At 39.8% G+C, this 15676-nt stretch overlaps 1 protein-coding gene across 6 annotated transcripts in view; it reads left to right on the top strand.

The window, feature by feature from the left end:
* DGKB (diacylglycerol kinase beta) overlaps positions 1 to 15676 on the top strand; it is a 690527-nt gene that overhangs the window by 265458 nt on the left and 409393 nt on the right. For all 6 annotated transcript variants that reach the window (XM_062178201.1, XM_062178199.1, XM_062178197.1 and 3 more), the window contains one exon: positions 3990 to 4150. In XM_062178201.1, the coding sequence (XP_062034185.1) occupies positions 3990 to 4150 (161 nt within the window). The remainder of the gene's footprint in view (positions 1 to 3989; positions 4151 to 15676) is intronic.

The raw sequence follows: 15676 nt of genomic DNA, 5'->3' as shown, positions 1-15676 counted from the left end.
CAGGCAGAGTTAGAGAGAGACAGAGAGAAAGGTCTTCCTTTCCGTTTGTTCACCCCCCAAACTGGCTGCTACGGCCCAGACAGAACCGGCGCCCCAACCAGGACTAGAACCTGGGGTGCCGGTGCCGCAGGCGGAGGATAAGCCTAGTGAGCCACAGCGCCAGCCTTGACTTTTCTTTTTTAAGAATATAATCTTCTGTCTGGTGCCATGGCTCACTTGGTTAATCCTCAGGCTGCAGCGCCTGCATCTCATGTGGGTGCTGGGTTCTACTCCCAGTTGCTCCTCTTCCAGTTCAGCTCTCTGCTTTGCCCCAAGTGCTTGGGCCCTGCACCCGCATGAGAGACCAGGAGGAAGCACCTGGCTCCTGGCTTCTGATCGGTGCAGCACTGACCATAGTGGCCATTTGGGGAGTGAACTAATGGAAGGAAGAACTTTCTCTCTGTCTCTCTCTCTCTCTCTCACTATCTATAACTCTTCCTGTCAAAAAAAAAAAAAAAAAAAACCAATAGGGAGCCAGCACCGCGGCTCACTAGGCTAATCCTCTGCCTGCAGCATTGGCACACTGGGTTCTAGTCCCGGTTGGGGTGCCAGATTCTGACCCGGTTGCTCCTCTTCCAGGCCAGCTCTCTGCTATGGCCCGGGAGTGCAGTGGAGGATGGCCCAAGTGCTTGGGCCCTGCACCCCATGGGAGACCAGGAGAAGCACCTGGCTCCTGGCTTCGGATCAGCGCGGTGCGCTGGCCGCAGTGCGCTGGCTGCGACGGCCATTGGAGGGTGAACCAACGGCAAAGGAAGACCTTTCTCTCTGTCTCTCTCTCTCACTGTCCACTCTGCCTGTCAAAAAAAAAAAAAAAAAAAAGAATATGATCTTCTCAATCCTGTCAAGAATTGGGCATCATTATTATCACCAAGAATGGACAGTGATAAATACAAAGAAGTAGGGCACAGAAAATTCTTAGATGGGAGGACTACAGTTTGCAATTCATCCTAGTGAATTAATTCTGCACAGCAGATTTTGTAATTCTGCAAATACATTTATTTATTGCCTCCTTCCATTTTTCCATGACTGGAAGAGTGATTGATCTTAGACTTTTTCATATTTAATCATAAAAACCTCTAATAATATATCCAGTGGTAAAGCTTTCAGGCCAAGTGAACCTGCAGTGATTAGTGTCCATGAATTCATTCCTATCTGGTTCTCTCCTGCTTGGTTACTGTTCCTACGTTGTTGAAGTGCTATGTGGAACACTGCTGCTATTACCTGAGAGATGGCTGAGGGAAGTCCAATATTTGACTTAAGGCATTATTATTTATTTATGTTACTGTATATAGCAACATGCCATATTAATTTACACAGAATCATTTATGATTGAAAACACATAATACTAGGATTTTTCTGAAACAAGAGTAGAATTTGGACAATAGGTGACTATGTTTAACTTTTATTTCATTCAATGGTGAAAATATATAACTATATACAAAATTTATATGAAGAGAATATTACCTATACTTTGTCTTGTATTATTTTTTAAAAGATTTATTTATTTGAAAGTGAGAGAGAGAGATCGATCACCTGTTTCACTCCCCAAAAGTCCACAACACTCAGGTCTTTGGCCAGTTCAAAACCAGAAGTCAACAATTCTATCTGGAATTCCCATATGGGTGACAGGAACGCCAGAACCTGGGCCATCATCTGCAGCCTTCCAGGAGCATTAGCAAGAAATTGGACTCGAAAGTGCAGATTACCAGGTTGGCTCTCTTAGATGAGATGCACGTGTCCCAGGAGGTGGCTTAGCCTGCTGCACCAGAGTGCTCCTCTATTTGTACTTCTTAAAAAAATAAAATATGAAGAAGAATCAGGTGTTGATAATGAAGGTAGAAGAAGGAAGGAAGGGAGGGAGGGAGGAAGAATGGAAGGAAGGAAGGAAGGAAGGAAGGAGTAGGGAGGAAAGAGAAGGGAGGGAGTATCATAGTTTTAGAATTATATCTATGAACCACATTCATCTTATTATTAATATCACATTAACATGAGAATTGATGAGAATCGTGTTACAGTAATTATCATGCATTTATTATGACTTGAGAATCTAATATATTATTAAATTCCTTCAAAAAGAGAAAATTTTAAAAAGAAACATTGGAAATATGTTTATATGATTATTTTAGCCTTAAAGTTTAAACCAATCAATATCTTACCATGTACTATTATATGCCAATTACTGATATGAGTATTTTGAATTATTCTGTAATACATTTCTCTTTGAAATAATACTTGATTCTATGTTTATATTGATACAATCATCATTCATTTTACCCATTGCCATATGTATTCACCAGTGCATAATTTTTTAACCTGTACAAGCTCCAAAGCAGGAGTTTCTGGTTTCTGGCTGCCTCCCATCCTAGAGTTAGTGGAACAAAGCTCCTACCCTTTATTAGTGAATATAGGCGTGAGAGTCTCTGTTCTTTTTTTTATTGACTCTTAGTTTTTCCAAGGATATATGTGCTAACAGCTCTAAAGAGGACACAGGGTGTATTCCATTTCCTCATTCAAGTAAAATTTTAAGTTAGAGGCCAAAAGTTGGACACAGTAAAATAAAGCTGTGAAAAGAAATTCCCACTCAAAATAATTATGGGGGGGGGAGGAAGAAATTAAATTAGCATAATATTTTTAGAAGATTTATTTATTTAGAAGGCAGAGATAGAGAATGAAAGAACAAGATTCACTTTTTGTTCACTCCCCAAATACCTGCAAAAAGCTAGGTGGAAGCCAGAAACCAAGAGGTTTATAGAGGTCTCCCATGCAGGTGGCAGGAACCCAAGTTCTTGGGCCATCATTCACCACCTTCCCAAGCACATTATCAGGAAGCTGGACTAGAAGTGTAAGAGCTGGGAATTGAACCAGGCACTCTGATATCCAGCTTAACATGATGCATCACAATGTTTGGCTCCAGCACAGTATTTTAACTTGATGTTCTCATCATGAGTAGTATTATGTTGAGAATGTTCTGTTATATGCTTGTGGCCTTTCTATAAAAACCTTATATGCATTGTCTCATTTAGACATCACAACGAACCTAAGGGAGGGACTGATGTTGAGGGAGGTGGAAAGCAAAACCAGTATGTCGCATAGCCAGGCTTCGGCTGCAATCTGAGTGACGTCATACAGCCACAGCTAAGTCTAAGACAAAGTGTAGCATTACGCAATATTTTTTCAGGCCATAGTAGATTCATTAAAATGTTGGAATTGTTGAGCCTTTATTCTAGAGTAGATGTGGCAAGAGGAAGCTGTAGTGGGAAATCGCGAGTCCTATAACCACAGGGCAAATCACTGGTTGTATGGGGATCCTAATTTTGAGAGTCCTGTGCTGGGAGATTGTACGAGATGGGGATCTGATCTATTGTTTGGGGAAGGTGGCCTCCGAAATGAAAGGTTATCAAATTTAAAACCATCCCATGGATGTAGAGGCAAACCAGTTAAAGAGAAAGGAGGTACACTGGCAGGTAGAGTGAAGAATACAAAAACACAGCTCAAACGAATAAGACATATTGTTGGAATTGAAAGTTTTCTGTGTCTCCAGAGAGGACAGTATGAAGAGAGTATACTCCTGGAAATGGACAAGTCTGCAATGGCATCTTGGTTTTTTGGGGGTGGTGACTTTCTGAGATAGGATATGTAGGAGGGAGACATGGAAGCAGATAACTCATTGCACTTTTCATATATACATTTGAAGTCTCGTGTGGGCATGGCGGTGGAAATGTGCATGGGGCTGTTGAATAGACTGATCACTGGCACCATAAAACTGAAGTAGAAGTTAAACTAAGAATAAAATCTTGGCATGAGTATGATGTATGATAAGAACCTGCTTTCAATGCATTATCTAACTTCAGAGTAATATACACACATATGCTCAAGCATGCATAAATATAGCTTTTGCTATTTGGTTATATATATATATATATATATTTCAAGATAAAATTTTTTGTTAGGTTATGAAGGTGAGAATCTGATGAAAATCCTGAAAGATATCGAAAGCAGCACAGAAGTGATGTTGGACAGGTGGAAGTTTGAAGTCATACCTAACGACAAAGATGAGAAGGGAGACCCAGTGCCTTACAGTATCATCAATAACTACTTTTCCATCGGCGTGGTAAGATTTACCTCTGATTTTATTTGCCTGTCCTCAAAGATCAAACTGTGAGAATATTTATTCAATGAAGATTTACTGATTATGAATAATTCATTTTTATCGCTGCATCAGAAAAACATCTCTTGTAATGAGAATGGCCTATGATAAGATACCAATAAGATACTCCCAAGGATAAGAAAATAAGCTACAGTTCTGTAGCAGTGAAAATCTGAAAACATTGCACTCCATCTTATCTTACTTTGACAGAGTTATGACAGTGTCAGTAGGACTAAAAAATAAGCAAAAAGTCTGTGAAAATTCTTACTACTATTATGAGTTGATCTAAAACCGCTAATATTTGAAAATCTTAAGATATTCCTGGATAATTCTTGGATCGAAGATGACATCTATGGAAAAAAGAAAGCTACATGGGAATTCTTACATGTGATTCTTACATGGCACTCTGAAAGCCACACTCAGAAAAAAAATTACAATTGTATTTTTAAGAAAGAAAAATCAATAAAATAACTTAATACTCATACTAGGAAATTTGATATAATGATAATATGTGGAATCTTCAAAAAGTTCATGGAAAATGCATTTCCATGATTTTGATACTAGTTTGGGTGTTTTGCAAAGGCCCATGTGTTGTAGGCTTTTTTCCCCAAAAGCCTCAGTTCTTGTTTTTAAGATGTATGTGTTATTTGGAAGTCAGAGAGAAATATATATAAATATATATCTTCCATGCATTGGTACACTCCCAAAATGTCTGCAACAGCCATGGATAGGCCAAGCCAAAGCCATGAGCCCAGAACTTCATTTGGGTCCCCCACCTGGAGGACAGCACCCTAAAAACTTGGGCCATCTCTTACTATTTTCCCAGGAGCATTAGTAGGGAGCTGGACCAGAAGTGGATGCTCTGGGCCTCAAACTGGCGCTCCCTAATGGGGTACAGGCATCACAGGCATTGCCTTAACACACTACCCCCTAAAAGCTTTATGTGTTATTGAGAATAAGAAAGTGGAAACATTCCCATGACGGTGTTTGGAAGTAAGGCACGGCCTTCAGAAAGTGAGCATGTTGGATCACTTTGTTAGATGGAGCCCCCAGGGGTAGAATCATGGTTGCTTTATAAGAAGAGGCGTAGACAGACAGCCCTATGCCCTTCTTGCCGTGTGGTTCTGTCACACTTTGAGCTTCTGCCAGCAAGAATGCTGTCATCAGGGACCAAACCAATGAACCTCAAGCTGTGAGCCAAAATAATCTTCTTCCTTTCATTGCAGTAACATAAATCTAACTACTGCAGGTATATGAAAAGCTTGTGTACACGTGAATTTCAGAAACTGTTGCGCCCTGTAAACTTACCTTTCAAACCCATTATTCCATGGATAACTTGGGGTTCCCTCATGGAAGCCAAGATAGAAGATTTATTAAGTAAATACTGTACTACTATATCTATTTAGTGGAAATTACAAATGTATATCATAGGTAAATATAAATACATAAATTGTTCATATATTATAAACGTGTCAAGGGCATATATGATATATACAGATATGTATACAGATCTAGATATATATTGAAATATAGATAATGTAAACAATGAATATACCCCGAAGCAATTTTTTAATAAAGATTTGTTTATTTGAAAGGCAGAGTAAGAGAGAGAGAGAGAGAGAGAGAGAAAGACAAAGAAAGAGATCTTCCTTCTGCTGTTTCACTCTCCAGATGGCCTCCTTGGCCAAGACTAGGCCATTCCAGAGATAGGGGCCCAGAACTCCATCCAGGTCACGAGTGACAGAGGTACAAGTATTTGGGCTTGTCTTCTACTACTTTCCCAACCACAGTAGGAGGGAACTGGCTCTGAAGCGGAGTGCCTCGGAGTAGAATTGCCATTCCCATTATGCCCCTAGCGGCAGTTTCCTGAGAAATGCCTATTAATGCAAGCACCTAAGAAATCTGATCAAAGCAAATGGTGGAAGAATGAATTGTGACATAGCAGGTAAAGCCGCCGCCTGCAGTACTGGCATCCCATGTGGGCACTGGTTTAAGTCCTGGCTGCCCCACTTCCCATCCAGCTCTCTGTTATGGCCTGGGAAAGCAGTAGAAGATGGCCAAAGTGCTTGGGTCCCCACACCTTTGTGGGAGCTCCTGGCTCCTGGCTTCGAATTGGCCCAGCTCTGGCCATTGCAACTATTTGGGGAGTGAACCAGTGGATGGAAGATCTCTCTCTCGCACTCTCTCTCTGTTTACCTCTCTCTCTCTGTAACTCTAGATTTCAAACAAATAAATAAATCTTTAAGAAAATAAAGAGTGGTAAACAATGATCAAAATGATAAGTCAGTATTTTAGGTAAAATGTGTAAGAATTTATACATAACCTAATCAATTATTTATGCAAAGCGATAAATTTTGATAAATATGTAGAAGATTCTAAATGATAATTTCTTTGTCACAGTGTAATAAAACTGGAAATAACAACAAACCAAGAAGACATCAAAACATTGAGAAATTTGTGGGTTTCTTAAACAAAAGGATCTATTTATTTATTTCAAAGTTAGAGAGACAGAGTGGGAAAGACAGAAATATATTCCATCCACTGGTTCACTTCCCAGGCTGAAGCCAGGAGCCAGAAACTCCATCTGGGTCACCCATATGAGTGACAGGGACACAAATACTTGGGCCTTCTACTGCTGCTTTCCTAGGTGCGTTAGCAGGAACCTGGACTAGAAGCAGAGCAGCTGAGACTGCTCTAATCAGATATCATAAGCTGCAGATTAACCCAATGAGACACAATGCTAGCCCCCAAACTTGAGGGTTTCAAGTAAGCATTAATCTAAATAATTTTTGGTGAAATGGAAATAAAAACTGAAATGGGGGCTGGCACAGTGGCACAGTAGGTTAATCTTCCACCTGCAGCACCAGCATCCCGTATGGGCGTCAGTTCTAGCCCTGGCTGCTCCTCTTACAATCAAGCTCTCTGCTATGGCCTGGGAAAGCAGAAGATGGCTCAAGTCCTTGGGCCCCTGAACCCATATGGGAGACCAGGAAGAGACTCCTGGCTCCTGGCTTTGGATTGGTACAGCTCTGGCCATTGCGGCCATTTGGGGACTGAATCAACGGACGGAAGACCTTTCTCTCTGTCTCTCCCTCTAACTGTCTGTAACTCTACCTCTCAAATAAATCAATAAAATATTTTTAAAAAAAAAACAATGTAAATGACATTAGTTAGCAGTTTACAAATATATCCAGAGTTTGTATAAAAAACCAATAGGGGGCCGGCACCGTAGCTCAACAGGCTAATCCTCCGCCTTGTGGCGCCGGCACACCGGGTTCTAGTTCCAGTCGGGGCGCCGGATTCTGTCCTGGTTGCCCCTCTTCCAGGCCAGCTCTCTGCTGTGGCCCGGGAGTGCAGTGGAGGGTGGCCCAAGTGCTTGGGCCCTGCACCTGCATGGGAGACCAGGAGAAGCACCTGGCTCCTGCCTTCGGATCAGCGCGGTGTGCTGGCCGCAGCGGCCATTGGAGGGTGAACCAACAGCAAAGGAAGACCTTTCTCTCTGTCTCTCTCTCTCACTGTTCACTCTGCCTGTCAAAAAAACAAAAACAAAAACAAACAAAAAACCAATAGGGGGCCAGCACCGCGGCTCACTAGGCTAATCCTCCACCTGCGGCGCCAGCACTCTGGGTTCTAGTCCCATTTGGGGTGCCGGATTCTGTCCTGGTTGCTCCTCTTCCAGTGCAGCTCTCTGCTGTGGCCCGGGAAGGCAGTGGAGGATGGCTCAAGTGCTTGGGCCCTGCACCCACATGGGAGACCAGGAGGAAGCACCTGGCTCCAGGCTTCGGATCGGCGTAGCAGCCATTTAGGGGGTGAACCAACGGAAGGAAGACCTTTCTCTCTCTGTCTCTCTCTCTCTAACTCTGCCTGTCCAAAAAAAAAAAAAAAAAAAAAAAAAAAAAAAAAAAAAAACCTAATAGGGTATGACAAAAATGGTATACATAAAAAAGTTATAGCCATAATGGTTTTATCATGTTTAAAAATATAAAAATAAAAAAGTGTTCAAATTAAGAGAGTTGGGGGAAATACACAAGAAAAACAAAGAATGTGTAACTAATTAACAAGTATTAGAGAAGTTGGCAAAAACAACAAAATTATAGCAACTACAACACCAAAGCTTTTTTCTCCAAAAGAAATGAATTGAATAGAATACACAAACACTTGGCAAGTATATTTTCTAACAGAAAGAAATATACACACGGGATACTAAATACAAAACCACAGCTATGGGAAATATTTGAATAATTATGAGTATAGCATGTGTTTTTCTGGCAATAAGCTTTGGCATATAGAAGAAATGGGACATTTTCCATCCATACGTAAGTAGGTGAAATTTGCTGAAGAGGAATCGGTAGCAAATCTAACCCAAGGGTTCTAATTGTGAGCTGGTGTCAGAGTCACCGGAAGGGTTTGTCAGAACACAGATTGCTGAGGCTGGCATAGTGGCACGCAACATGGTAAGCCACTGCTTCAGATCCAGCTCTCTGCTAATGGGCAGGGGAAAGCAGCAGAGTGCTTGGGCCCCTGCACCCACGTGGGAGACCTGGATCCAGGCTCCTGGCTTCAGCTCCCTGCTATGCACACAGGAAAATAACAGAGGATGGCCCAAGTGCTTAGGCCCCTGTGCCCAGGTTCCTGGCTTTGGTGTGGCCCTACCATCACTGTGGTAACCATTTGGAAAGTGAACCAGCTAAGGAAAGATCTCTTTTTCTCTGTCTCTCCCTCTCTATATAACTCTACCTTTCAAATAAACAAAATAAATCTTTTTTATAAAAAGTGCAGATTGCCGGTCCCCACACCCAGATCTTCTGTCTCAACAGGTATTAGGTAGGTTCTAAGAATTGAATTTCTTATAAGTTCATACCTGGTCCCAATGTTGTATGTCCAATATCATACTGTGATACCCACTGCTGTCAGCATCTAGCCAAAGGTGCAGCAGTGAAAACACAGTAAAAGCACCACAAAAGGTAATGTCAATTCCATTTACCATAATAATTCTTATAGGCCAGTATTGTGTGTGGCAGAGCAGGTAAGATCATCCACCACTGCATCCCCCATTGAACTGCCGGGTCAAGTCCTTACCAAAGCACCTGGCAAAGCAGGATGGCCCAGCACTGGGCCCTTCCCACCCGTGTGGGAATCCAGGAAAGATGGCCCAGCACTGGGCTCTTCCTACCCTACCTAGACCAAGATAGATGGCCCAGCACTGGGCCCTTCCTACAAGTGTGGGGGACCAGGAGAGATGGCCCAGCACTGGGCCCTTCCTACAAGTGTGGGGGACCAGGGTAGATGGCCCAGCACTGGGCCCTTCCCACAAGTGTGGGAGACCAGGGTAGATGGCCCAGCACTGGGCCCTTCCCACAAGTGTGGGAGACCAGGGTAGATGGCCCAGCACTGGGCCCTTCCCACAAGTGTGGGAGACCAGGGTAGATGGCCCAGCACTGGGCCCTTCCCACAAGTATGGGAGACCAGGGTAGATGGCCCAGCACTGGGCCCTCCTACCTGTGTGGGAGACCAATATAGAATTCCTAGCAGATGGAAGACCTTACCTTCTGTCCCTGTCTTTTTCTTTCTTCCTTGCTCTGCCTTTCACATAAATAAATATTTAAGAAAAATAATTCTTATATTTTCTAAAACTTAAGAATATAAATTAAAATAAAAAGCTTCCCAAAGTCCATTTGCATAGCTAGAAAACCTCCATATCAATATCTCATGAAGAAAATTCCATAGAAAATCCAGATGTTGGTTATAAGCACAGCAACTGCAAACAGAAATTAGCAAAACCTCTCAAGTGGTATATTTAAGGCCAAATACTGTTAACCAGGTGGGGTTTATTTGAAGGAAATTAAAATGGGCCAATTGAATTTACGTAGAAACCAAGATTGCTATTTTTTTAATATTATTTAACACTTTAGAGAAAAAGCCACGTAGCACATTTTCTATAAATCAATGGTTAATATATTGGGGCTGGTGTTGTGGCACAGCAAGTTAGTCCACCACCTGTGACACTGGCATCCCATGTGAGTGCATTATTTTGAGTCCCAGCTGCTCTGCTTCTGATCCAGCTCTCTGCTAATGCATCTGGGAAGGCAGCGAAAGGTGGCCCAAGTATTTGGGTCCCTGCCACCCACATGAGTGGCCCACATGGGGTTCCTGGCTCCTGATTTTGGCCTGGCCCAGCCTGGACTGTCATAGCCATTTGGGGAATGAGCTAGCCAATGAAAGATCTCTCTCTTACACTACCTTTCAAATAAATAAAAAATAAATCTTTCAAAAAATAAAAAAGTAGTTAATATCATATTAATTGTGTCATACTGGAGGCGTTCCAAGTAAAATCATGAATAAGACAAGGATTCTTCTATCATTATTTCAGCCTTAACTTTAGTGTCATACAAATATGGAAAAGTAAGAGCCAAGATCATTATTATTTGAAGGTGATGTGCCTGTGTTGTTAATATGCACTAACTAAAAATGCAGCTAATAAAGCAGTAAATGTGATGAGCACTATACAGGTATATAAAAAGGCAAACTTTCCTTTATAAAGCACCAATTATTGTGTAATTATGAGTAAAATTAAGTTGACAATATCAGTAAACCTATAGTATACCAAGGTTTATGTTTAATAAGAAAGACATTCAGCTTACATGAGGAAAAGTAATCAATTTTATGTCAAATTACAAAATAAGACCTGAAAAATAATTCTTCTGTTAAACTTATGAGATTTAATATTACCAGGAGATCAGCACTCCCCAAATTATTCTGTACATTTAAGACCATTGCTATTAAAGATTCTAATGAGATTTCTGATGGTTGTTTTTGATTGTTATATAAAGCTAGACAAAAACACCTTCATAATTTTCTGAAATAATTTAGTCCTACAATGTCAGTTTTTTTGCCATGGACTATAAAAACAGACTCAACTCATTGTAACTAAATATGATAGCACAAAAATAAATAAAACAGAATATAAAATTAAACCAAAACAAACTGCAGATGTTCCTGGAATGTATTTTTTCCTAGATGTTGAAATTTCTTTTTATTGAATAAGGGTAAAATACACAATAAATTATTTGACAAATTGGTTATTAATTTGAATGAAAGCAAATTTATGCTTCTACTTCATATCCACATGAAATGCACATGAAGAAGATTAAAAATGCCAATAAAAGCAATGCACACATAATATGCAAGAAGAAAACATATACCTATATTGCTCTTACCTTGGCATAAGAAAAACCTATCTGAAGCAAACAGAAAATCTAGAACTCATTTAGAAAAGGAAATTGCAGTTAGATTTTCTTCACCTTTAATTTAAAAATTGGATGTTAAAGCTCATTAATATTAAATGCCAAAGAAACCATTTTCAACACAAATAATAAACATTGGTTTGACAATCTAAAGTAAGATATTTTTAATTAAACATCAAATAGAAAACTAAGCTGAGATTATGAGAAATAATTAAAATGAATATACTGATTAAGAAGCGCCAATAGTTCAACAAACCAGGAAATGTAAAATTGTACACTGAATTGCCATAGTCTATATTTCAGATGGCTAAAAATCACAAAGACTAAACATGCTACATTCTGTAAGTAAGTAGAAAAAAAAGGGGGTTACATTCATATTGTGTGGCAGACTTGTAAAGTAGAATGATATTTTGGATAATAATTTGATGGTATCTGTTAAAATTTTAAAATGTGAATATTCTTTGGGCAATACCATTAATTCCATTTGAGAAATCTATTTCACAGGAAAAACAACACAGAAACCCTCACCTACACCAATCATATTTAATGACATACAATTTGGAAGAAGCTGAAAGTTTATCAATTTAATAGAGATATATTATCAGAAAAGAAGTTCCCAAAATATAATATTGGAGACAAGGGTGGTAAAAACATGAATGTCATTACATAGCTCTGTCTCTAAAAACATATAAAAGAGTTTGCAATTGTATGTAAACGTATATATGTATATATACATACACACACATACATATACATAATGTCAAAATGTTAACAATGCTCACCTCTGGCATGTGGTGACACTAGGTGAGAACTGAATGCTTCCTTCTGCTATTTGTAATTCAGAAATGCAGTGGGACTGTGAGTAATTTTTAAAACGTCACAAGATGTTTCACATGTGTTGAAATGTTTGCACACCCATCCTATGACATATATTCTCATTCAGCTCTTCACTTTTCACTTGGTCTACATCTCTGCCTATTGTTGAATTGTTTTAATAATGCATTGAGATCTGATGGGGCTGCATGTACTTTAATACCATTTTTACTACAAGAATATATGACTCCAACAAAAAATATGATTTTGTTACATTAAAGAGTACTGTATTGATTTGCCAAAGTTTTCTAACTTAGTAAAGGTACTCCCTTCCTTGAAAAACAAAATACCACTTTAGGTGGATGGACTTATTTTTTGTTTTGTGCACAGTTTCATTCATGTATATAACTTGTTTTTAATCCACATATGTGAGTTGTTATTTATGCAGGAGGCATTCTTCAAAACATTGGAAGGTACATCAGTAATTAATATTGGAGAATGCAGGAGATAAACCTTCATCTTATATAGGCATGAAACAATTAACAGGTGAATTTCAGATAGTGATGAAAGATGTCTGGAAAGGATGGTAGAAAACTAGGCTAATCCTCCGCCTGCATGCCGGCACCCCAGGTTCTAGTCCCGGTCGGGGCGCCGGATTCTGTCCCGGTTGCTCCTCTTCCAGGCTAGCTCTCTGCTGTGGCCCGGGAAGGCAGTGGAGGATGGCCCAAGTGCTTGGGCCCTGCACCCGCATGGGAGACCAAGAGGAAGCACCTGGCTCCTGGCTTCGGATCGGCGCAGTGCACTGGCTGTGGCGGCCATTTTGGGGGTGAACCAACGGAAGGAAGACCTTTCTCTCTGTCTCTTTCTCTCAGTAACTCTGCCTGTAAAAAAAAAAGGGGGGGGGGACTAAGAAGCTTTGCATTTCATGGGGTCTTTATTTCACTGCTGGATGGGGGGGTTTTATTTATTATTTCATACTACAACAGTTGGTGCATTTTGCACAAGGAAGTCATTTGTGGTGGTGAATTTGTTAACCACTACTAATTCTGCCATCTCACCTTTCAATTCACTTCTTTAGGTTCCACTTTCTCTTTGCCTATCTCCCCTTTGAGGATAAGGCCTTAAGGCATCAAAAGATCTGAAGGTCATGCCTTAAGCCCACTGGCTTATTTATTTATTTTATTTGTCACCTTCCTGGTTTTGTTGATGGCGGTGACTTTCCCAGTCCATAACAACCCTGACGCAGCTGTGTCGGCTCTGAGCTGGAGGATCAATTCCTGGTTAAAATACTGGTAGAAAGCCCACTCATTGACAACTGTCCAATGCTTCCTCTGTGGTATCCCTATTCAAACACATTCACATTTTCCCACTGCAGAGAGGAAAGGATGCCATATTTAATATGCAAAGGGTGCCATCAAATTATTGGTAGCTACCCCACAAAATGATCATTTAAGTCTCTTGATAAATTAGTTTCTGCACTCTAGCACACATATACCACATTGCAACAGTAGTAGCATGTACAGTATCATGGGGAGTGGAATGTTTGCCCACACAGTTTTTCTTCGTGGAAGTCCTAGTTGCACAGAGTAACAAAATATGCCTTAAAAATAAAAGGGGCATTTATTGGGATTTATAAATGGCATTGTTGCACAAACATGTCTTAACTTCTGATGATATGTTTATGTTAGTATTAAAAATGGAAATACTGGATTATCTTAGACAATTAGTATCCCAGTGTTCGTTAGTATTTCAGCTGCAAAGGAGTTCATTCATTAGCACATCCCACAAATACTGATTGAGTACCTGCTCTGATTCCTGAGATAAGCACTACTGTGGATATAAGACAAACAGTGGCAAAAGGAAATGTGAATTCCAGCATAACAGAAGTATACATGCATATCCCCTACCCTGAGACTAAAAGATGGACCAATAAACAATGGTTCAGGAATTAATTTGTTTCCCTTGAAACAGCATATTCATCTTGTTTGTTTTACCATATTTATTATAAAGTATACTTAATTCTTCAAAAATAAATATAAAACACGTTAGGGCACTTGTTAGCAACTACCCTACTATCCTGTGCTTAAGAGTGGTAGCATATAATAAACCAAATCTACAAACATCTATATTTTCTTTCAACTTCATTTGTAGAAAAAAATTTAAGAGTCTCTGTGAGACAAATTGCAATAGCAATAATACTAAGACTTAGTATTTCAACCATAATAAGTGTTAAAATAATGAAAGATTTAAGCAAGCCCATTCTTCCTAAATATAACAGTGATGATCTTTGCAGCTGAGAATATGCATAATTATGCATAATTAAGACCTATGAATTATCTCCTCCACGTCCTAGGTGCCTGAGACTGAGTCTGGAAGGCCCATGGATTACATCCATGGAAATACTTCCACAAAGATAAATCATATTTGGCTTGCTGACATCAATAGATCTTCAGCCACCAAATAGTGCTCATGTAAGACCATCTTAGCCCAATTCTGTTTTCCCTGCATGGAGTATTGATTTTGTAGCAGCTGTTAATCATCCCAGTAAGTTCCAATTTGGACACTCTTCAACACAGAAGTCAGCACTGTGAGCAGAAACAAGCAAGGCAGTACGAATTTCAAAGGCTTCTGGAAAGGTCCTCCAGTTTTTGTAGAACATATCCAGAAACAAATTAGTATCACACGCTGGGTAAAGAGTGAAAGCCAGCATGAAAATGAAAACCTTATCCACATTAGCTCTTCTGAAAGCAGAGTCGGATCTCAGCTCACTGTGGGACTCTTCTCCAAGTCCTGGAAGAAATCTGACAAAGACAAGTGGACTTTTACTGCACCGTATATATTATCACCCAAATGTGCTATCAAATAAGTATTTGCATGGCTATGATTTAATATCCTTCAGCCTTAGCCAGTCACTAAGAGCCTCTTATTCTGCCAGTGTAGGAAAAATATGACTACTTAATTCGTAAATCGTAAATTTCAGGTTAGTGGAGTAGTTACCAGTCTGAATTTCTTGTTACCAGCCGTTTCTTACATATTGTCCTGTGCCTTTACTGAAAGTAAAATGAAATACCTTAACTATAAAAATTATGTTTACAGACTAATTGAAATAGAAGTTATTTTTTTTTCAATCACAATGTCAATAAAACTGATGGCGATGACCACAATCTACTACATCTTATTTTCTTTGATATGTTCATTGCATCTATCTCTTTACTATAAATAGGATAGAGTTTTTAAAAGTGATTGTCTTTGTATGACTTAGATTTAGATTTCTTTTGGTCACATTCTATTTTTCTATTTATAATTCTGTATTCCTGTCAGTAACAGTAGCTTTTACCTGGTTCTTACGTGAGCAGATTGGATTCTGCATTTGAGGAATTGAAAAGATAGGATATTAGCTTCCAAAACAGTTTCTTCTCAGGAAAGATTCACA

Source organism: Lepus europaeus, chromosome 20 (genome assembly GCF_033115175.1).
Source record: "Lepus europaeus isolate LE1 chromosome 20, mLepTim1.pri, whole genome shotgun sequence".
In the NCBI taxonomy this organism is placed as follows: Eukaryota; Metazoa; Chordata; class Mammalia; order Lagomorpha; family Leporidae; genus Lepus; species Lepus europaeus.
This window is presented reverse-complemented; position numbering and strand designations above follow the sequence as displayed.